This window comes from Myotis nattereri (assembly GCF_964212035.1).
Source record: "Myotis nattereri genome assembly, chromosome: 13".
NCBI classification, from domain to species: Eukaryota; Metazoa; Chordata; class Mammalia; order Chiroptera; family Vespertilionidae; genus Myotis; species Myotis nattereri.
The window spans coordinates 49,574,434-49,598,717 of NC_138088.1; the positions used below are offsets into that span (position 1 = coordinate 49,574,434).

The 24,284-nt window shown below is 49.4% G+C and overlaps 1 protein-coding gene across 1 annotated transcript; it reads left to right on the forward strand.

The window, feature by feature from the left end:
• The first annotated feature begins 9,182 nt into the window (after positions 1–9,182).
• Positions 9,183–22,846, forward strand: DUSP5 (dual specificity phosphatase 5). The gene is made up of 4 exons (XM_081105238.1): positions 9,183–9,763; positions 14,556–14,704; positions 18,409–18,628; positions 21,364–22,846. Exons 1-4 carry the CDS (start codon positions 9,385–9,387, stop codon positions 21,768–21,770), a joined length of 1,155 nt encoding a protein of 384 aa, XP_080961364.1. The 5' UTR covers positions 9,183–9,384; the 3' UTR covers positions 21,771–22,846.
• The last annotated feature ends 1,438 nt before the right edge of the window (positions 22,847–24,284 follow it).

The following is a 24,284-nucleotide window of genomic DNA, read 5'->3' on the forward strand; positions in this document are numbered from 1 at the left end:
TGGGCTCTCCAGCTAATTCATCACGTCCGCAGTCAAGGCAGGCTCAGAGCAGGCCCATCCCTGCCGCAGATGTGGCTCAAGGTTATGGCCAAGGTTAAGGCCAATTTATGGCCTGTTAGGTGTCTTTCGGTGCTTGGGGGTGGAGCAGGGATTGCTAGCCTCAGGTTTTGATTTAAAGCTGAGTGAATCCTTAGACACCATCTAATTAAACCCCCTTCCTCTTTTGTAGAGGAGAAAAATTGAGGCTCAAAAAGAGAAATTTGCCCAAATTCACACAGGTATGGCATGAGTTAGAAAGCTAGAACTTGAATCTGGGTCTCCTGACTCCTGGCACACTGCTCTCTTTAAACCATGCAGGTGCAATAAGTCTTATTATCACCCTCAGCTCTATCTGGGGTTACCTCTCAACCCACCCCTACCCACCACATACACCAGTCACTATAATATAGGCAATGGAGCCACTATCTATTGGCTAAGTCCCTGAGTAAGCACCAAGCTAAATGTCTAGGATGTATTCTCTAATTTAAGCCTTTCAAAACACCCATAGGAGTGCCCAGCCAGCGTGGCTCAATGGTTGAGCATTGAACCAGGTGGTCACAATTCAATTCCTGCCGAAGTTGTGGGCTTGATCCCCAGTGTGAGGCATGCAGGAGGCTGCCCATCAATGATTTTTTCTCATCATTGATGTTTCTCTCTCTCTCTCTCTCTCTCTCTCTCTCTCTCTCTCTCTCTTTCTCTTTCTCTCTCTCTCTCCCTTCCACTCTGAAATCAATTATATATACTTAAAGAAAACACTCCCATAGGAGTGAAGTACTATAACTCCTTGCTACTCAGAGCTTGGTCTGTGGCAGTATCAGTATTACCTGAAAGCTGGTTGGAAATGGCAAAGTCCCAGGCTCTAGAATGAGAACTTGCATTTCCATAGGCTCCTGAGACTGTATGTCCACTTTAAAGACAAGGAAACAGGTGCAGAGAAGGGAAGTGACTCTGTGTGTTCCACAGCAAGTCGGGTGCAGAGCTCTGGTGAAATCTGGGCCACAGCCCTTGCTCTGAACTGCTGAGGTGTAGGAATGTTTTTCCCACTAGTTCTAGTCCTGGGAGAAAGGATTCCAGACACCTCCTTCCATCCAACCCCAACCTCTGCCCAAGAAGCAAGGAAAGTACTGGCGAAAAAGAATATCTCGCACACGTTACAAGGTACTTTCATGTGTATTATTTTGTTTCTACTTTACATCTCATTAATTATCCCAACTTTTCTCAATTGGACACTGTAGCTGAGAAGAGTTTAAGCCATTTGTCCAGGGCTACATGCGGACCATTTTGAGACTGGGCCTCCCCTTTACTGTAGAAATCAATTACTGTTTCCCCACGTACAGGTGGCAGGAAAGATGATTGTAGGTGGCACACAGATGAAAGTCTCCCACTGAATTGTCATATATTTTATTTTATTTTTACTTGTTATTTTTGTATTGAGGTATCATGGACATATTAGTTTCAGGTATACAGTGTAATGGTTTGATATTCGTATACACTACAAAATGATCACCACATTAAGTCTAGTTACTACTTACCATCCTTCACTATACAAAGTCACAAAATTTTTTTTCTTGCAATGAGAACCTTTAAGATTATTTTGTTTGTTTTATTTTTTTTGAATTGTCCTGTAGTTGAATTTCTACTACCAAAAATAGAATTAGATTATCAAAACCCAGACACCTTTGTCTAAGACAGAATGAGGGTGTTTTGTTTTATAATGAGTCTCTGTAAAGTCAATTTCAGGAATGATAGAGGTAGCACTCCTATATTACAAAATCCATGAAGGTGATAAAAGACTGAAGTCTGGGAAACATCTCCAGATACCTCGTGAGAGAGGGAGAGAGGAGGAGGGGAGGAGGGGAGAGGTGGGAGAGGAAAGGAGAGAAACTGGAAGAGCTCTACCCAGAGGCTGTTGACATTTCAAGTAAGGGTGGTTTTCTTCCCTGGGCCCTCATCCTCCTTGCCCCCAGGGTCTTAGTAGAAGCAAATACAATGCTTACTCAAGGGCACACACCCCCATTTAAAAAAAAAAAAAAAAGAGTAAGATCAGGTTGCACCAGACATATCTTTCTGGGCAGTCCCTAGGGCTGAGGCTGGGGAGATGGCAGGCTTGCTCCCTCTAAACTCCTCTCAACCCCACTGTCTGTAACTTTCAAGGATGCCCCCACCATCCAGACCAGAGATGAATGCTGCATGGGGGAGGCTGGAACTGGGGATAAAACCCCCTCCCATTCTTCAAGGGTAGCCTCTGGCTCCTCAGTAGAGAGGGAGGGATGGCATCTCTTTGCTTTCAAATGTTCGCTCTCTTCTATCTCTTCCTTTCTCTAACCTGTCCAGGGCCCTTAACAGCCACTCTTTTTGTAGGAGCTTTGAAGTTTGAGTAAATGGACATTCTTTGCTGTACCCCAGTTTCAGTCAGAGACCACAAGAAAAGAATTCTGGCAAATAAAAAGTTTTCGCCCTGGCGGCATGGCTCAGTGGTTGAGTGTTGACCTATGAACCAGGAGGTCACGGTTCAATTCCCAGTCAGGGCACATGTTTGGGTTGCGAGCTCGATCCCCAGTGTGAGGCGTGCAGGAGGCAGCCGATCAATATTCTCTCTCACCATGGATGCTTCTATCTCTCTCACTCTCTCCCTTCTTCTCTGAAGTCAGTTTTTAAAAAGAAGTTTTCTAGGAGTTTGGAAAACAGTGATGGTAAGGAATCAGGACTGTTACCTTAGAAAAGAGAAGGTGGGAAAAGGACAAGATGACTCCCTTCAAATATTTCAGAGAGGGTCTAGATTTATACTGTATTTCTTGAGACTTGGAAGCGAAAGGTAGAAGGTACAAGGAAGTGGGTCAACTATAAAATGGGGACAACAGCCCTGACTGGTTTGGCTCAGTGGATAGAGCATCAGCCTGCGGACTCAAGGGTTCCAGGTTTGATTCCGGTCAAGGGCATGTACCTGGGTTGCGGGCACATCCCCAGTGGGGGGTGTGCAGGAGGCAGCTGATCGATGTTTCTAACTCTCTATCCCTCTCCCTTCCTCTCTGTGAAAAACCAATAAAATATTTTTTTTTAAAAAAATGGGGACAACAACACATACATCATAGGGTGGTTGTGAGGATTAAGTGAAGGGCTCAAGTGATACCTGCCATCTTATAAAAATCCCAGGACATGCTTTTTGCCTTTTTTGGCCTCATTCAAAAATGTCTCCTGAGGCAGGAAGCTCCCTCTCTGGAAAGTTTCAAGATTGAATTATAATTCCTTACTGCCAAGAGTCTGTGCTTCCTTGTGCTGTGACTTTTCATAAAGAAGAATCCTGGCTCATATGGAGCCCTCACCATGGACAGGCATGCAGACAAGGGCTGTTCAGAGGTACTTCATTTCATCTCCTCATCAGCCAGGTAGGTACTATTATTAAGTCTAGTTACTACTTACCATCCTTCACTATACAAAGTCACAATGAGAATCTAAGATTTTTTTGTTTTATTTTTTTTGAATTGTGAGGCCTGCAGGAGGCAGCCAATCAATATTCTCTCTCATCACTGATGTTTCTAACTCTCTCTCTCCCTTCTTCTCATGAGGTATCTGGAGATGTTTCCCAGACATCAGTCTTTTATCATCTTCATGGATTTTGTAATATAGGAGTGCTACCGCTATCATTCCTGAAATTGACTTTACAGAGACTCATTACAAAACAAAACAAAACACCCTCATTCTGTTTGAGACAATAGTGTCTGGGTTTTGATAATCTAATTCTGTTTTTGGTAGTAGAAATTCATTGGTTGTAGATGTTCAGATGAGAGAATTGTGGCTTACAGAGGTGAAGTGACTGGCCCCAGGTCACACAATCAGTAATAGCAGACCAGGGACTTAAACCTCAGGGTGTCACCCTCCAAAGCCCTTGCTCGTAGAATTGGAGGGGTTATTTATGAAATCTAAAGGCTCGCCTTCTCTAATACTTCAGCCTGTATTGATCTCTCTTCTTTAAAATCTCTTCAGTTCTCAATACTGAAACCATCCAGTGTAGCACTTACTGTGAGAATGGCTCCTTGTCTCTCCTACCTTGCTATATATGTGGGCCTGGAGATTTTTACTCTTTCAATATCCCCCTATACTCAGCAGGTTTTCAGAAGAACAATTCATGGGCTTTTAATAATTTTATCTTTCACTGGCAGCTGAATCAGACAGCCAGTAACTCCCTCTCCTCTGCCGTGTCTACTCCCATCTTGTTTTCCTGTGCCATTAGCAAACAATCTCTTCTTGACTGGAACAAATATTACCGCAATTTTAACTAGCTAACACTGAGTTCTTAATATGCACCAGGCACTGTTCTAAGTACTTTATATGTATTGATTCAAGGAATCCTGACCATAACCTGTGAGCTAAGTCCTATTTTCTCTCCCACTGTACAGAAGAGGAAACTGAATGGACTGTGTCATCAGGATTTGATGAGTAAATGAATGAATGCTTTGCTGATGGCTAATACTATAGCAACAACAACCATAAAATACCTGATGCTTGCGTCATGCGACTCAGCTTCATGTACATGATGTCATTGTCACTCACCATTAGCAGGCACTGATGTCCCGTTTATAGAAGAGGCAATCATAGCTCTCAGAGGCTGGGTGATTTTCAACAGTCACACAGCATGTGCTGTCTGTACCCCTGAATGAACACTGTATTTGCTCCTGTCTAAGATCCTGGGAACAAGGGAGATGGGGGGACCATGGGGAGAAAAATACCTATCCGCACAAAAGGCATGCTGTAAGTATTAGGTAAATGAAAAAAAATCGGGAAATAGCAGAGACTGGTCAGGAACCCAGATCTTTGATTCCTAGTCCAGGGCTCCTTCCTTTATCCAAGATGACAGGAAGCAAGTCTTGGGTCCAGATCTTGACATGGGATCTTAAGTCAGAGCAAGCAACGCTCTTTTTTAGAAAAGCACCTTTTTCACTTCTCTACATTTCCTACAGTGAGTATGCCAATGAAGAGAGGAGGCAAAAGGCATCCTTCTGAGAGGGGGCTGAGGCTGGTAGGGCCCTGGGGGAAGCCTCTGGACCATCCCCACAGGCCACCTAGCCCCCCACCTTTTGGTTGGATGTGGGAAGCAGGGCTGGAGAGGAATCCCCGTGGCTCCCACTGAGGCTGGATGAGCAGGGATAGACACTGGAGTTCCCAGGCCTGTGAAACTCTCTGACATTGGGAGCTGAATGCTGTGTGTGCAGCTGTCCAAGAGGCAGGCCCAGAACATTTTTGAAAGGATAAGCCCTCCAAAGGGTAAGAACCTCCATTCACAATAATGAAGGGTTAGGATGACTGGTTAAGTGAGGTCCAAGAAACCTAAAAGTTTTCTTGTCCCCTTTTGGGAAGAACTGGCAGGGGGGGTGGGGAGGGGGGGGCGGGGAGAATGACAGAGAACAAGGTCCTACCTGGTGGATTCACAATGTTAATTTAAATTCTGCTTTTCCACCCTGAACCCACCTTTACCTCCATTTCAAAGCCATAGGGAGGGCAGGCATGATTATTTACACAATTCCAGTCTCAGACACCCTCCTTTTCCTCCTAGGCCTGCGGCCAATGAATTCTAGTTCCTGATCCTGGGGTCTGTGTGTCCACAGGGTCCTATGGCCTCCTCACCCAGGGTCTAAGGCCCTGATTTATGCCAACTTTCTTCCCAGGCACCTTCCAAAAAGCCAGCGCTCTCAAGTCTTAGCAAGCACTGGATTCCATTCCATCAGCATTAAGCTCCTACCATGTGCTAGGTATTTGATGGAGTCACAGATGGTGGGATAAGTCCTGGGAGCCTGCGGGCTAACGGCCGGACAGATACATTCATGCATCAGGTTGGGGGAGGAGAACTCCCAGGAGACTGGGAGGTGGGGAGGGGGGTGAAGGGGTGGCATCTTGTAGGTACAACAGTAGCTCCCAAGCTGGTGTGTGAAGGTGAAGAGGGGGTCCTATACAAAGGGATGGGGGAAGCACTCAGGTCCTGTAGAAAGAGTGGAGAAGCAAAATGCTGGGCAAGAAACAGGCAGCTCCGTGTGCCTGGGCGGGAAGGAGCCTGAGAATGCGGGGAGGGAAGGATGGTAGGAAGAACGGAAGGGAAGGAGGCAGGGAGAGAGGGAGGAAGGGAGGGAAGGAAGGAAGGAAGGAGAAAAACAAGGTTAGAGGTGGATTATGATTAATTGGCCAGAACAAGGACCTTGGTGTTCCACTAAGGAATTTGGGTTTTATCAGATAGTGCGTAGGTTGTTGTTGAAGGTTTTTGAGCAGAGCAGGTGGGCTTTATGCTCAGACCTGTACTTAGAAAGATCACAATGCAGAGGACGAGAGCGAGGAGAGAGCTTGGGGGGATGGTGGGGCCCTTTAACTACATCCGTGGGCAGGACCAGCTATATAATTTGTGGGGTCCAGTGCAAAAGGGAAATGCAGGGTCCCTTGTCCAAAAAGTATCAGGGGTTTAAAGAGTGACAGAGCAGTAAGCCAAGCATGGGATCCTTCTACATGTGGGGTCCTGTGCACTGCATAGGCCACACCCACCGAGCAGGAGGCTCTGACTACAGGGCTGGGAAGGGCAGGGCCGGAGAGAGATCTGGTAGGCAGAGTCCTGGGACCTGGAAATCTACTGGATATGGGAAGTGAGGGAGCAATCCAGCGGACAGATGGCCTTCCTGTACTGGTTATCAGGCCACCCCACTGCATACTGGGCACCCCCTTGGGCCCAGGATCAACTCTAACTTACTAACAAATCTAAACTTCACCCCCTCCTCCTTCTTCCCCCTGCTACCCACCCTGACCTGTTTCTGCAGGGCCCCTATCTAAAGGTGTCACCATGTACCCAGTCACCCCCGTTAAAACCCCTGGGTCACCCCCTACTCCTCTCTCTCTCTCTCTCTATCCCACCCCTTCTGGAAATTTACTTCCTAAATGCTTCTCCCATCTGTGTGGCCTTTGCAGTTGCTGCTATCACTGCCAAGTTCCGGCCAGCCGTTATCAGCTCAGGCCTGGATTACCCACAAAAGCCTCCTATCTGTCCCTCTGACTCTCGTCTGGACCCCACACCCCCTCTCAAACAAAACATCCATCCTCCACAGTGCAGCCTCAGGCAGGCCCACTAATGCTCACCTGACCAAGTCCCCAAGTAAGACCCCCTTCACCCAGGGCTGCTCCAACCACAGGATAAAATCAAAATGCCTTAAATGGCCCCCAATCACATGACCCTGCCTAATTTTCTAATAAATGCCAGAAGTGCTTAGTCTCCCACACACCTCTAGCACATACCATGCTGTTTTTTTCTTTACCTCAAGCAGTTTCCTCTGCTTGGAATGCCTTCCCCTCCCCCTCCAAGGCCTGCCTAACTTCAACTCATTCTTCCAAGTTTGCCTCAGCTCTCCTGGCTCTCTGAGGCTTCTCCAGCCCGCCCCCTCCGCTCGCTCCCCCAGCTACCCACACACCCTGGATGGGCTTCCATACTGACTACAGGAACTTACAGAGGCCTGTGGCTGGGCTGCGCCTCCTCTCTGGGCTGGTGGCAGCTGGAGCAGACAGGGAGTCCTGCCCATGTAGGTGCTCCATACATACGTGGCTCTGGGCTCAGATGTCTGGGGGTGGGTGGCACTGGTGACACTGGCAGAGGAGATTTTAGGGAAGGCTGGCACACACAACCCCCCAAAGAGAAAGAAAACCCCCATATCACATCTTTTAAAAAAATATATTTTTTTTATTGATTTCAGAGAGGAAGGGAGAGGGAGGGAGATAGAAACATCAATGATGAGAGAGAATTATTGATCAGCTGCCCCCCACAGGCCCCCTGCCACCCCACCTGGGCATGGGCCCTGACGGGGAATCAAACCCTGACCTCCCAGTTCACAGATCAAGGCTTAACCACTGAGCCACATCACGTCTTCATTAGGACCCCACTAGCAGGGCGAGGACAGGGCCTCTGACTGAACGCAGCTGAGTCAGTGCCGGCTCGCTGGTGTCAGTTTGATTGCATTTGATTTCAGAATTTGATCTCTGCTTCCTTCTAAAAACCCCATTCCCCTATGCTGGTGGTAGACAGCCCCTCTAGGGAAGGCAAGCTGCCTTCCACTAAGCAGCCCCTCCCACCGCCAGCTAAGGATGAAGTGGTTGGTCATGAACGCGGGGCTGGAGACGTTTCCCTCACAGGTGTCCCTGCAGCTGGACTTGAAAGGGTGAACCGTGTCCCGTTCCCCAAGATTGAGGATGGGAGGCCTGAAGCTGCTGGGGACCGGTGGGGGCAGGCAGCCTGGGATTATACTTGATCCACGGATAATCCCTCAAATCCAGAAGCCACCTGGGCAGTTAGCTGGACTGAGACCTCCGACAACGGATGTATGTTGATGCTGTGGCAGCTGATTTCACGACAGGCTTTCCAGGGGCCAGAAAAACGGCTCCTCAAAAAACAATTATTCTAATTATATTGGAGTGTGACAGAGAAAAGGACTGTCAATCCTTTGAGGGGCAGAATCCATTTGGAAAGGTTAATTGCTGGCTCTTCTTTCTCCATTTTTACGTGTAGGTACTTTTATTATGGAAAATTACAGACAGAAAAGTGGAGAAACTGTGACAAACCCCAGGTTCCCATGACCCAGCTTCACCTATACCGATACAAGCCCGATCTCAACTCATCTATAAACCACCCTTGAAGCACATCCCCACAATGATCTCATTTCTCGCGTAAAGGCTGTGAGGGTCGGAATTCACTTCTGCTTCATCGGGGAGCTCTGGCCCAGGAACCCAGCGCAGGGCCCGGCACGGCCCCCTGCAGGTGCCTAACCTACGTCTATGAAACTGAAAATCCGCGTGCGCGGCGCCGGCCCGGCCTCCTCCGCTTCCTCCTCTTCCCGCACAGCGTGGGTCACCGCGGCTCCGAGCGCGCCTGACACCCCCCTGGCAGCCCCGGGTGATGCGCGAGTGAGTCTCTGCGCGCAAAGCCGCAGAGCGCGCCGGGGCGGAGCCTGCCACTTCCTCTTTCCCGGGCTGACTAACCCCCGGCGCCCTCCCCGCGCGCCCCGCCCCCGGGGGCGTGGCCACGCCCGAGGGGGCGGGGAAACTCCCCTCTCCGGCCTTATATGGGCAGCCACGTCACCGGCCTCGCAGTCCACTTAAGACGCGGCGCTGCCGGCGGAATCCCCGGCTTCTGGGGCGGCGAGTGGCCGGGCCGGGCGCCGAGAGTGCGGGGCGGGGAAGAAGGGTTGAGCGACCGTTCCGGCTCCGGCTCCGGCTCGAGGCTCGGTCGGTCGGCCGGCCGCAGCCCCGCGGGCCGCCCTCCTGTATCTCGCCGGCGGGCACCCTGGCCGTGGGCACCTGCGCGGCGCGGGGCCGCTGGGCGGCGACATGAAGGTCACGGCGCTCGACGGGCGCCAGCTGCGCAAGATGCTCCGCAAGGAGGCGGCGGCACGCTGCGTGGTGCTGGACTGCCGGCCCTACCTGGCCTTCGCCGCCTCCAGCGTGCGCGGCTCCCTCAACGTCAACCTCAACTCGGTGGTGCTGCGGCGGGCGCGCGGCGGCGCGGTGTCGGCGCGCTACGTGCTGCCCGACGAGGCGGCCCGCGCCCGGCTGCTGCAGGAGGGCGGCGGCGGCGTGGCGGCCGTGGTCGTGCTGGACCAGGGCAGCCGCCACTGGCAGAAGCTGCGCGAGGAGAGTGCCGCGCGCGTCGTGCTCACCTCGCTGCTCGCCTGCCTGCCCGCCGGCCCGCGGGTCTACTTCCTCAAAGGTGAGCGCGTCGGGGCCGTCGGGGCCGCCGGTGCCCCGTCCTCTTCCCCCTCCCCTTTCTCCCTCCGGGCGGCTCCGGGGTCCCCTCCTGGCGCAGGGCGCCCTCCGCGGCCCTGGGACGCGGGAAGTCTCCACTTGCCCGAGTCTGCACACTGGGCTTCACGCGCGCCGGGGTGGGCACTGCCCGGGTTGGCGCTGCGCTCCCCTCCCCACCCGCGTTCCTCGAAAGCGCCCGACCGCTTGGCCACCTTGGGTGGGCGAGGTGGCTGCGCAACTGGGGGCGCTGCTGCTTGGCAGTTTGGGGGCTGGCGGCCCAGGTGCGGGCGCTGCCGGTCCCGCTGGGGCCAGGGCGCTGAGCCTTCCTGATAGACTGATCCGACGGAATCAGCAGGTCGCGACCCCCCTCCCGCCCCCCCGCAGGAGCGTGGCGCCGCGGGATCCTCCTGCCTGGACAATTAACATACTTGAGGCTGAGTCTTCACCGACCCCTCTTGCCTTTTTGACCCCGGCGAGTCCCTCCCCTTCCTTTCCTTTTCATTTTATTGCTTTTAATTGTTTTCCTCCGGCCTTCCCCTTTCCTTTCCCCTCCCTTACCTTTCTCTAGTTTAATTTGGAGTTAACAGCCTCCCCACTGTTTTTTTACCCTCCCTCTCCCCGGCCTGGGATCCTCCTGGGTCCTGAGCCAAGCGGGGGTGGCTGGAGAGCCAGGACCTGGGACGGGTGCCGCAGGGTGGCGGTGGAGGGGATTCTGTTGCCTTTGGTTTGAGACCCCAGAAGCGGTGGCACCGGTCTGCCCGTTGCACCTGCTGGGGAGAGGACTTTGACTTTCGGTGGTGGGTGGGTGATGAGCTAAACGTCAGAGCATCGGTTTCTGGTTTATTTCCTATGATCGTTCCCTCATGCCTTGTATTTGAGCCCTTTGTAACCTCAAACGTGTGGAAGCCCTGCCAACCCTGATGCTAGACCTTGAGATGTAACCGTGATGTGGTTCAGAACTTACCTGCGGAGAGCTGAGAGTGAGGGCCTGACTTTAAAACCTTGCAATTTGGGGAATTTCACACACCTCCAGGCCAGGAGATTCCTGAGGCCGGACAGCTCCCACCTCTATTGGCACCTCTGGCAGACCGTCCCCTGTTGGTTCCCAGGGAGATGGCAAAGGCAGATGATAATCTTCCTTTTCCAGCCAGCTTCAGCCCCACCCACACACCCCCCTCCATGATGGAGGGAAGCCCTCCGAGATTGCAAAGGTTTCACCCATGGCTCCTGATTTCTCTTCCTGATGTGGTTTTTGTCTTTTGTTCTTAGCAGTGACCACAGGAAAAGCTTCCACCTCCCATTAGCATGAAAGAGAGGTTCCAGGAAACCCCTCCTGATCCCATCTCTGCCCCTGTCCCTCTCCAAGAGGGCCATGCTGACAGTTTAGGGGTTGTGGCCACAGGAAGTAGGCAGGTCTGTGACTTACATCTCAAGAAAATGAACGTTTAAAAATGTTTTTTTGTTTTTTTTTTAAATTAGTGAATTTTATTTTATTTTTTTAAAATATATTTTATTGATTTTTTACAGAGAGGAAGGGAGAGAGATAGTTAGAAACATCGATGAGAGAGAAACATCAATCAGCTGCCTCCTGCACATCTCCTACTGGGGATGTGCCCGCAACTCAGGTACATGCCCTTGACCGGAATCGAACCTGGGACCTTTCAGTCCGCAGGCCGACGCTCTATTCACTGAGCCAAACCGGTTTCGGCTAAAAATGTTTTTAATGAATGTAACATCCATAAGTAAAACTTTGAACAGCACAAGGGCTGTGCAATGAACAGTGGGTCTTCTGACCCCCTTAGGATCCACTTCCACTCCCAGGGACAACCATCAACTATTACTTGTTCATCTTTAAAGTTAATTTTGCACCAGTTTCTTTTTAAAATATAATGATTTTGTATATTTCCTGTCCTTCCCTCTTTCACACAACTAGATCTCGGGAGATTAGTTTGTATCAGAGCATTCATGTCTGGTTCACTTTTTTAACCAGTCCCTTGGTGATAGCCAATAGGTTGCTGCTAGCCTCATTATTTGAAACAGTGTAGTAGTGTATCCTTTTATCCAAATGCTTCTGCAGGTGCGCTATCAGTAAATTTGGAGATTTGCAAGGTCAAAAGTTATGCCCATTTTAAATTTCAGTAAAAATTGGTTGATCCTTATAACACTACTAAAGCTTAAGTTGTTGCCGAAGAAAATTTTTATTTCCTTACCTAACTCATGTCCATCTAAGTTCAGGTTTAATCTAGTGGCATCTCAGATCTCGGAGGGATAGTGCCTTTGGCATCCCTTCATCTCCCCTCAACCCCTAAAAAAGCCCCCACATTCTGTCATGAGTTGGTGACCAAATGGCCTTGTCGGTGCATATTTATATAGAGTGTCCATGCACTTGGCTCCACTCCCCTGGCAGTGTGATGGTGATAGAACACAGAATCACTCTGAAGAGAGTTGAAGCAGCAAAAAGAATTGCCAAGGCTCTCAAGTGAGGCAGCAGAGAGGAATGTTCTGTCTCTCCCCGCCTCTGATGGGAGTGGGGGAAAGACAGAGACCGTCTAATCTGGAGGACTCCTCCTGACCCCAGCTTGAGGAGGCAGGGCCCTGTTTATCTGTCCCCCAGTGACACTGAGACTCATTGTCTGCCTGTCTTATTTTGTCAACAGGCAGACAGGACCCAGCCTACACCCGCACCTCCTTGCACCTCCTTTCGGTCCTCCTGGCAGCCACCTCTTAAGTGCTCTATTTAAAGCCAAGAGATGGGGTGGCCTGAAGGCTTCTTTTTCCCAAGCCTCGTCCTGAAGTTTGGGAGGGCCTGGGCCACTCTTAATCCAGATTCCCGTCCCTGATCACTTCGTTTGTCTCCTGGAACCCAAAATGTTGAGGCACAGGCACAGGAAGTGATTTACTCACTTCCTCTTCCAAGGAAGCTCTGTGTCAGTGTAAGTCTGGCTTCTCTCTGCCCCCAGGAAAGAAGGGGGCCAGGGGCTAGGGTTGGGGGGAGGGGTACACTACGCCAGGAATACCTGCTTCGGTCCCCCTCCCGCATGGCCTCCTGTCTTCATGACCAGGAACATGGTCATTGTGGAGGACCAGAAGCTCATCAGGGGCCGCCCAACGGGCGATTTGTTGAAGGGGGCCAGGGCAGTTCCAGCAAGCTGAGAGGAAGCAGTAATGGCAAGATGACTCATTCAAGGAATTGGATTTGGCTTCTGGGAGGGAGCTGGAGACTGCCATGTAATCCATTAACCATTCGTCTACCGCGGGGGTTTTAAAAAGCCACCACGTGCTCCACTGTGGGGCTCTCACAACAGGGAAAGACAGAAGAAAAAGGGAGGCTTCTGGAAAATACATGGCCTCAGGATGCGTAGTTTTAATTGATGATTTGACCCCCAAGTGAATTCTCTGGGCCAGAAGATGGCAGAAGCCGGTTTTTGGAGGCTCTAGGAATTGCCTTAGGTCTCTCTGGATTGGAAGCAAAGTGCTTCTTCCCCAAGCAAGGCCGGCATGCTCACCCACCAGCCCCCAGCATTCTGAGACTTCCAGAGGCCAGGTTGTACTGGGTTCTTCCCCACTGAGTGTACTGGGTCTCAAAAGCCTTATCTGTATGTATACACTCGTATTTCTGTGACTTGGTTAGAGGTACTTTTTTACTTTAAGCAACCCATTTGGAGAAGTTTAAAGGTGATATTAAGAATGTTTACAGAATCGTACCTGTCAGTACAGCAGTTTGAGGGCATGCGGGGAACAGAAAGTTCAGGAGGGAAGGGTAATAAGGAAATATAAAGGGAGGGTAGGTGTTAATCCAGGGGACAGTTTTGATTTATGGGGGCTGAGATTTAAGTTCAGAAGGCCCCATTCCTGCAGTTTGGTTTGGAAGGTAATAACCTAGATTGATTACTCTAAATTGGATCTACGGAGAGAATTGTCAGCAGTGTTCTTAGCACCTTAGGAGTGAGAAAGGCCAGCGCTGTTTTATTGCCCTGAGTTTAAACCTCATATTAACCCCCCACTCCCTTATGAATGGAGGGGGTTTCCTCTATCATTCAGTTTAGAGCTGATGAGCTAGGGAAGAAACAGACCGGTTTTGGAGTCTCTTTCTTGAAAATTAATGAAATTCTGCATAATCACACCTGCATTTTAGATAAACAAGAGAGAAAATAGCTTTGGTTTTCTGGAGGGATTTGGTTAATATTTTCCAGATGTTGGATATATTTCCTTTTACAGTTTAAGCTGCTTCTGATAGACACAAAAAGTTAATCATTGCCTCTCTGACCTATAGCTTTTTAGAAGTGTGTGTGTGTGTGTGTGTGTGTGTGTAGACCCCATTTATATTCTATAAAGCTATTAGTTGGTTTGGCTCATTTTTTTATGTGACCAAAATCTATATTAGCCTTTTTTTTCTTTTTTAATTAATCCTCATCCAAGGATATTTTTCCATTGATTTTTAGGGAGAGTGGAAGAGAGAGGGAAAGACAGAGAGAAACATCGATGTGAAAGAAACACATCAATTGGTTGCCTCCTGCACGCGCCCCAACAAGGGCCTGGGCCAGAGAGGAGCCTACAACCGAGGTACGTGCCCTTGACCGGAATCTAACCCGAGACCCTTTGGTCCGTAGGCCAACATCTTATCCACTGAGCCAAACCAGGTAGGGCAGCCTAATATTTTTGACTGTTCCACACTCGGGGTATTGATTAGTTGTGGGCATTTTCTGACAGTCTGAGAAATCAATGCTTATGTCTGTTTGTCTTGTTTTTTCTTGTAGGGGGATATGAGACTTTCTACTCGGAATATCCTGATTGTTGCGTGGACGTAGAACCCATCTCCCAAGAGAAGATTGAGACCGAGAGAGCCGTCATCAGCCAGTGTGGGAAACCAGTGCTCAGCATCAGCTACAGGCCAGCTCATGACCAGGTATGTGGAGTGGAAGTGCTGTCGCGGCTCCTGGCTCCCGTTCCTTCCTCGGCACCCTGACTCTTCTTCCTCTCCCTGCTCAGCGGCCCTGGTTGCTTGTTTTGCGGATCAGGGTTTTGGCAGAGCCCTCTAGCTTTAGAGAGCCTCTGTTGCTTGCCAACTTGAGTTTCCATCCAAGAGTAAACGGGCTTCCTTCCAGCAAACAAGCTGACAAGAGCAAACGAGCCACAGGATGCTCGACAGTTTCTGGAGAAAAGAGGAAGTGAACGATGTATTGTTATTAGTTGGCCTGGGAGGTGCAGAGAAGCTTCCAAATACTGGTTTAAGTTTCCCTGAAGATGTTCCAGAGCTGACTTTCAGGCTTCCTGTGTTGTTGTTCTTTGTAATTGTTCATGCTCTGCAGTTTCTGCACACCAGCCCAGTTCGTTAGTACCTGTCAAGGTGTGTCTTACTGGTATTTTAACTGAATGAGGTGGGAGTGGAGGGAAGTAGAAGGAGGGTTGTAGTGAAACTACAGTTTGGATGGCTAAGCAAGCAGGCTCATCTAAGGGTTTCTGATGCTTATAATTCCATAAATACTCAAACCAGAGGAGATCAAGTCATACTAGAGGACTGCGTGTTCCTATAAATGTGTGGGCTTTCTTTTTCCTTCAAAAATTGGACTTGGTGACAACTCAATAAAGGAAGCATAAAGTAGAAAGGAGGAGGGTGAGGAAATGGGAGGCGAGGACCTAAATCTGGCAGAAACCAGAGATCAAAACCCACCTTCCCAATCTTACAGAGGGAGAAGCTTTCATGGCTGGTGAGGTGTAATGGATTTGCCAAAATCCTGCAGCTGGGTCCATGGCAGCACTAGACCCAGAACCCCCTTCTCCCCCTTCTCTTAACTCCCCTTTCTGGTTCTTTTCAGGGCCCTGTTCTGTTTCCCACACATCTTCTGGAAAGGGGTCCTCCTGATTTGGTGGGAGGGTCTTTTCAAAAATCCCCCCCCCCTCCAATTAAGAACATATCCAAAATCATAAAAAGGAAGATTTTAAATGCCGCCTAACCTGCCAGCTGCCTGCCATGAGCAGAACTCTGCCCTGGGGATAAATTCCAAGTAAAGCCAGGTGACCTTTCCTTGGATGGGATCCTTGGTCAGGAAGCCTATTAGCTTGGTGTGGTGCCAGGGTTTTTATTTTGTTTGTTTTCCTTTATCAAAATACACTCTGGGATGAACCCTCAGCTTACAAGCCACGGGCATCCGGCTTAGCTAGATTTCTATTTTTGTTTTGTTGTTTGGGTTGTTTTTTTTTTATCCTTGTTTCTCAGAAAATGAAAGAGAAACAAGAGCTTGCAGGATGTTGTAAAGGTGCCACAGACCTTTGGCCCACCGATGACTGGGGAGGCCCTGCTGTGTCTCCAGGTTCCTCTGGGGAACCCCCTAGCACTGCTTCCTAGAAGCCGGGCGAGGCCCTGTTAACCTTTGGGGTTTCTGTAGGCCCTTGGCCAACTCTTCCTCTTGACTCTAAACAAGAGTCAGAAAAGAAAAGAAAAACAGTTTCAGGGGTGTTGGGCTAAGCTCCATAAGAAATTGGATAGGATTCCGAGTCTGGTTGTCAGCATTTTCCAGGCACTAAGGTGAGACTGTAGGTACATCTAACTAAAGTGTTAAGCCCAGAGGGCAGCCACAATAAGTCCTGATAAAAATAGTCATTGTTACTATTAATACCTTTTGCAAAATCTTCTGTAACAATGATTTTCAACCTTTTTCATCTCGTGGCATTAAATAAATTAATAAAATTCTGTGGCACACCAAAAAACGTATTTTTTGCTGATCTGACCAAAAACATAGGTATAATTTTGATTGATTTACAAAATAATAATAATAATGTAATAATGATAATTACCTACTTTTTTTTTTTTCCTCCAAAGTGACTTTTTAAAAAATCAGGTGCTTTATAAGGATTTCTGGTACCAAGAATTAACCAGTCAGATGCAACCTTATTATTCGATGTGACCAATATGATGCAGTATGGCCTATATAGTTATGGTTCAAGACAGGGCGTGCACACCAGACGGCTATTGTGTTGACTGTTGTTAATTTTTATGTGACAAGGGAAGACAGGTCAGTGCCCCTGACTAAATAGACAGGTATGGCATGTTTTAAAAATGCTTGTGCCACACCAGTTGAAAATCACTGCTCTAGAACTTTCTTCCAAGTGGCCAAACTGGTCTTTGCCTAAACACTTGACTTCCCAGGAAAGAGAAGGCAAATACCACATGCAGGGTAGTGTGAGCATTGCCTGCTGCTGGCCCTCGTCCCGTGCTCCTTTTCCGAGTACGGGTCTGGCAGAGTTTCCATTCTGCTCTTGTTCCAGCACAGGAAATGGAAACACAGGAAGCGGATGGATGATGTGGAAAAGGCTCCCAAAGACAGCCACTGTCCCTCCAGCCCATTGTTTCCCTCTAAATCTCCAGGGAATCCCATTGTTCCAGCTACCGCTAACTTTTGTTTGTTTGTTTATACACTGAGGGTATTTATTTATGCACCCAGGAAGCTGGCCCCTCCCAGCTGTGGATGGGTGCAAGAATGGGTCTAGGGCAGTGGAACCCAGGGACCAGGGTGGGGTGCTCCTGAGCCAGCAGTTGCCAACAGCAACAAAAGGAAGCAAGGAGATGGGAGACCTGGAAATGTTAAGACTGCCAGGGTCTAACCAGCTATGAGTTCTTTTTAGCTTTGCCTTGGGGGTGGGGGGTGGGGGGTGGGGGGTAGGTTAGGTGATCTCTGGTTCCAGTGGAGTCCTCCTTAACTAGAAACCTGATATGTGGGTGGTCTCCCAAAAGAAAGAGGATATAAGCATCTCTTAACAAAACCTGCTGCTCCACATGAAGATGATCAGAGGTGGGGGAAGCCCCTCTCCTCTGCTCATGGCCTAACAGCTTTTCTTTGTCTGAGGATTCTGGGTAGATAGTGACTTATTTTCACTTCTAAGAAGCAACTCTTTAGAGGGCCAGGGAGCACATTTTAACATCTCTGGACCTAGCGGGTGCTGGTGCTGGTGGTGGTAGTGGTGAAGGGGGCAGAAGATGATTTGGGTGGTGAGCACACAGTGCAATATACTGATCTTGTAACATAGAAATGCGCACCTGAAACCTGTATGATCCTGTAAACCAATGTCACCCCAATAAATTTAATGTGTCCTGGGTTTAATGAAATACACTATACAAAACGTCAGGACTGTAAGGGGCGGGGGTGGGGGGAGCTCGCCTAGTGAACCCTCTTCCATTTTATCTAGAAAGAAACCAAGGCTGCTCTCCAAGTTGAAGGGCTTGCGCTGGTGCTCTCAGGTCTGCTAGAACTTCAACACACATAGCTCCATCCCCCCCCCCCCATCACACCCACCGCTTCTCATCCTCATTAGCACAGGAAGGCTGCTGGCACTTCCTACCTCCTCACTATGTGTAAGAAAATGAAAATCTTCACCATGTAGGCTTTGCCCTCACTGAGTCACCAGCAGTAATGGAGGGTTAGAGCGTCTGCCAGGATGGAGGCTTCACCCACACTCTTGGTTGGAACGGCCTCGGCTCTGAACTCTCTCTACCTGGAAACCAGGAAAGGAACCTCCCACCTTAACACAAATAGGTCAGGGTTGTTTTGTTTCCTCTCCCAGGTGAGCAGGCTAATCCAATATTTCCTGCTTGTCCTTTGCCCCTGCTTCCAGGGCGGCCCAGTTGAAATCCTTCCGTTCCTCTACCTTGGAAGTGCCTACCATGCATCCAAGTGCGAGTTCCTCGCCAACCTGCACATCACGGCCCTGCTGAATGTCTCGCGGCGGACCTCCGAGGCCTGCATGAGCCACGTACACTACAAATGGATCCCCGTGGAGGACAGCCACACGGCTGACATTAGCTCCCACTTTCAAGAAGCAATAGACTTCATTGGTAGGTTCAGCCATTCCCCTCTGCTGTTCTGGGCGCCTTGTAGGGACATAAGGCCTTGGATTTTGATGGACTCGTGGCAGCTACCATCACGGAGAAGAAAAGTCTCTTCTATATGCTGTCATCGAGAGTTGGAGCCAAGACGAGAGACAGCCACCCAAAAGGCAGAGGGGCAGATTTGAGTTGCTATTAATAGGAGCTTTAATTTGCACGATAAATTAATATAATTTTATGGCAGTATTCAACTGCCGCCCTCGTTACGGTTTCTAGCTGGGCGGGAAGCACAGCGTGTCCGTGCGAAATCTCCACACAAGAGAAGCAGGGGCGAGAAAGAGTCATCCTCGCGGTGCCTTCTACGCAGGTTGGGATATTTTTAAATGCAAACAGAAGGATTGAGAGAGCACTACTTACGCACTAAGCCCCAAGGGCCCTGGCAGCTTTCCACAGTTTTTAACAAGCTTTGGGGGGCAATTTGTTTTGCATTGCCAGCTAATTTTGGATTAAAGATAGCACTTGACTCGAGCTGCATGCTTTGTGCACAGAAAAGTTGGCATCTTTTGCATCCTTTCTCTATTCTGTGAGTCAGTTATCCATTTTCTCTGCTGTGTAGGCCTGGTAGCCTCTGTTCCCTTGGGCCTTGGGTTTCCAGCTCCTCCATGTAGCTTGATTGTTCTCCCCTTTGACATCTCTTTCCCCCATTCCTCCTCCTTGGAGGCTGGGTTGACTTTTTTTCTGTCTCAAATTTGCAAGCCCCACTCTCCAACCTTAATGGCCTTGCCTTCTAGGTTCCAGGGTCCTCCTTTCCCTTGAGCATGCATAGCGATTGCAGCTGAGATGTGATTTTCCTGTATCTTGTTTAGAAGGATCTTGGCGGGGAAAAGGCAGGTGTCGGGCACAGCAGTCATTGCTTAGTGTAGGTAGCAATTAAAGGGCCCCCCGCAGCCACATGATGGCCCCCTCTGCTCGTCACACATGATTTCTGCTTCATGTGAAACCATCCAGAAACTGACCAGAGGCAAAAGGCTAAGCCTGTCCCCTGAGCGACTCGGCTGAGATGGTTTCTTTGGAGTCTCAGAGAGGCAGCCTCAATAGTGGGTTCAGGGTGGGAAAGCCTTGACTTGTTCCCCCTGCCCCTGGGAATGCCTTGCCCTTCTCAGCCTGATAGCTACTCAGTGAGGTCATGAAATCCGCCCCCATCCATTTCTCAGAAGGCTCCCTCCCCATCCTGGGTGTGTATTGTGTCCGTTTGTATACACAAACATACACACCCACAACTTATGAAAGCACAGGATGCTTGTCCCAGTCTCCTTGCCCTGCTCGTGGAAGGAGAGACTGAGGCTGAGCCATGCCCTGACCCCTTCCAAGGGGAATGCCACAGGAGTGCCACGGGGAAGACAAGCCCCAAGGGGTAGAGTGGGAGCCAGAAGGCCTTCTGCTTTTTTTGGATGTGGTATTGTGCCAATTGAAAACTAGACTACAAGGCCAACAAAGGAGCAAAGGAAAATGAGAGTCATGACCCTGTAATGCTAGGGACTTGGGGTCCCCTTTGAACCAATTTGCAGGTCTTTTTCCTTTTGAGTCAGAGACTGAATTGGGGGCACCTCTAATAAGCTACAGCGGGGTGTTCTTAGATGGGGAAACTCCAGGGTTCCTCTTTGACTCCTCAGAAATTTGATCTTTCAGGTCTTGCAGATTCATTTGCAAACTCCTTGAATTTGAGGGGGGAGGTGGATGAGAGGGCTGATTTTTTATTTGTCCTTCAAAATCTTAAATGTTTTTGCACACCATGGCTTTACATAGTGCCACGTACATCTAGCTTCCGGTGATGTAATTGTTTTTTTAGCAGCAAGAGAGGGACTTGGAAAGACTATATTTTTAGTGGTTTTTATTTTTCTTTGATGTGTATTTATGTTTAACCTTTGACCCATTCCCATATTTAACAGTTGTAGCTCTTTTGGGGGCAGGAGTGGAACAGAAGAGGAGGGCACCCTACCTTCCCTTTTGTCGTATTGAGCTAAAGAATCCTAACTGATGGTGGTAGCTTTATAGCAATGACTCCCGTTGTTGTGCAAGATGGAGTTTGCGAAAAGCCATTTCTATCCATCTAGTAAGCGTCACTTGGCCAGGGCTATAATTAGTGGCTCTGCACTGTATATTGTATGTTTGGTAGTGGGGACCCTGGGAGCTGAGCCAAGCATCCTGCCCTGGCATAGCCAGACAGGGTGCCTGGGAGGCCGGAAGGCGTCTACCAAGATGGGGGGACTAGGTCATCACCATTACACTCAGGCCCTGAGAGGCAGGAATTGCTTCTCTCAGTCAGTCTTTGAACCTTGGACTCTCTCAGGAAAAAATGTGCATACCTGATGAAAATTGGCTTGCAATTTCAAGGCTTTTCCAATGCCCTCTTGAAACCCATCCATGTTAGGGTGCCATCCTCAGGAAGGGATTACTCTAGATCTAGAACCTTCAGTGGTAGAATCTGTGCAAGTATCTCAGGGCACTGGGAAGCAGCTCTAAGGATTGGAAAGGTCCTACATTGGGAAAGACATTGGTGGGCCCCCAGAAGCTGTGTACTCACCAGTGGGGATTAAAGACTGGCAGAAGTCTGATATAGGACGACAGCTGTTGCACAGTCATGATGGTTTGAGAGCTAGGTCACTTCTGTGTTTAATTCTTGTGTTTGGCATTGCCTTTGGTTCTAATCCCAACTCAATCCCACTGTCTTTTCTTCCTTCCAGACTGTGTCAGGGAAAAGGGAGGCAAGGTCCTGGTCCACTGTGAGGCTGGGATCTCCCGTTCACCCACCATCTGCATGGCTTACCTCATGAAGACCAGGCAGTTTCGCCTAAAGGATGCCTTCGATTACATCAAGCAGAGGAGGAGTGTGGTCTCGCCCAACTTTGGTTTCATGGGCCAGCTCCTGCAGTATGAATCTGAGATCCTGCCTTCCACGCCCACCCCCCAGGTTCCCTCTTGCCAAGGGGAGGCAGCCAGCTCTTCCTTCAGAGCCCATTTGCAGACACTGAGCCCTGATGTACAGGGTTCCTACTACACATTCCCTACCTCGGTGCTGGCGCCAGTGCCCACCCACTCGACGGTCTCAGAGCTCAGCAGGAGCGCCATGGCCACAGCCACATCCTGCTAAAACTGGATGGGAGAACCCACCCAGCCCCAAGAACAACTGTGATTTTGTTTTTTAAACTGGTGGACATTTCATACCTGTGCAATACTGAAGACCCCCTCTGTCCCGCTGCTCCAGTGCGATAGCGAAGGGTCCCCAGGCTTGCAAACGAACTTCAGACTGACCTCGGGGTAGGTTCTCGGGACCGAAGGAAGGCCAAGCCATTATGAGAGCACAGCTTGTGCTGACTACTGTACTTCCAGACCCCCCTGCCCTCTCAGGACTGCCTAGTCCTGGCACCTCAAAGTTCGCCTTTTCATTTCAAGCGTAAGGCAATAAACACCTGCAGCAACATGGGAGAAAGCAGCTGCTAGACCTGGAGATAAGGCAGTCAAGAAGCCAATTCATTCTGAAGGAAGCACAATTTCCACCTTTTTGAACTTTGGCAGTCTCCGTGTCTGTCTCTGTCGCTTCAGGGAATAAGCTGATCATCTAGTCAGGAAAGTAACCCTATAGGGTTTGTAGGGACCCATATATATGCTGATCTGAACCCTCATATCTTCTTGAGATTCCCTCTGGGGTCCCACAGAGGCAGTTTGTTGAAGTAGCGAGATGTTGACACTTCTGAGATGCCTTTTCACTGTGGGTTCTTCCCTGGCTTTGGACTTTGGCATGACTCTTACTCATACTTGAACCTTTCTTGTTACACCTCTACTCAAAGCAACTCTTGTGTCATTTTAAAGAGAGTTCCTTAGACCATAGACCAAAAATCACCCATTTGAGGTGGTGGCGTGGGTGCCAGGAGAAAAGGGTGCCTGCTGTCTGGGTGAGTGTCATTGACACGGTCTTTTTCCCCAGCTTGCCGTCCTTACATGTGCTCGTCTCGTCTCTTGTGACACTTGTTTTTCCCCCCTAACCCTGGAGATTGTCTTCAAGATGTTGACTTCTAGGATTTGTAGATTTCGTAGTGTGGTACTACTTTATATTTTGTCTAGGTTATTTCTCCAGGGGAAAAGGCAATAATTTCCTAAAATCCATACAAATGTGAAGAAAAGCAGTATGTAATTGGTCGTCATTGTCGTCGTTTTTTTTATAGTGTTAAATAAAAATAGTAAAAAGAAAAACTTCTCTGTGTTGATGAATTGGGTTAAGGGAGGAATAAATACATTTTGGGGGCAACGAGTCTGCCTCACTGGGTTGATTTCCAAAGAAACTCGAAGGTGATGGTGGTGGATTGTAGCTGTAGATGTGAGTCTGTGCATCCACTCACGAGCTAGTGGTCGTAATACAGAATATGATGCTTTCCATTTGAGAGGCTTCCCTGAACTCACTTGCAAGAGAAGTCCTTGGGTGCATGCCACTCGGTGAAGTGATCAGCATGTCCACTCACTCTGGGCTCCTCACTTCCATGAGCCCAGGCAAGGAATTTGACTTGAACCTCAGATTCTTCATCTATAAAATGAGCAAACGGAACTAGATGATCCCCAAAGTCTCTTAAAGCTTAAGACCCTGGATTCCAGCAAACCAGAGCGCCATGCTTGCAGTCAGCCTTCTCCTTCCAGTGCCTGGCACGTGGCAGACACTCAGAAAAGGTTGGGAAAATAGCCAAGGAATGGGGAAGCAAACTCGGTGAAGTTTCACCTTAAGTGCCTGCCTCCGCCTTTTTTACCCTTGGAACTAATTCTTCAGGTAATTTACTCAGGAGTGGGTTTAAACCCAAGGCTGCGTTGACTTGCCTTCTGAGTATTCCTCTGTATTAAACGTCTTCCCACAGCTGGCTATGCCAACTCTTTGGGGCCTGTTTCCTAAGAAGAGGGAACCAGGAACTGGCTGGAATTTATGCCATCCCAGTGAGCTGGTACCCCTAGATTCTGGAAGGCCCAACAAGGCCTCCCGCTCTCCCACAGGCACCATGTCGGCGAATACCAAGATGGTGGGCAAGCCCAGGTAGCCCAGCTCTTTCTAAGCATCTCACCTCAAAGGCTTTGCTTGAGGCCTTGCTCTCCACATGTCTTTCCTTCCCAGTTTCCTTGGAAAGCCCTCAGGTAAGAATGCCACTCAGACTGTATTTCATCTGCATAGTCCACGCAGGGCTTCCATGGGAGGAAAGGGGGCTGAAGAACACTAGACAGGGAGAGGGAAGTCCTGGATTCCAGCCCTCACACACCCCTAACTCCAGGGCATTGGAGCTCATCTCCAGCCTCTCCCGACCAAACTTCTCCAAGGCTTGGTCTAGCTGATGCCTGAGGTCCGGCCTCGTTTTCATATCTCAGAGCCTGTGCTCAGCCTTGGAACCTGTCCGGGAAGCCTGCCCATTGTTCCGGACTGTCCAGGTGCTGAGTGGCGGCAGGGGCCTCAGGCTGGGAGAGCCAGGGAGTGGGAAGCTGGGTGCAGGCTGGGGTGATGTGCTACGCCACATCCCACTTGCTGACATTTGCTTTATTGCATTAGAGTCGTTCTCTGAAGGGTGAGTAAGTCCTCTAAATCAGGCCTGGGAGGATTACTCATAAGCCAGTGAGTCATTGGAGGGTAAGCCAA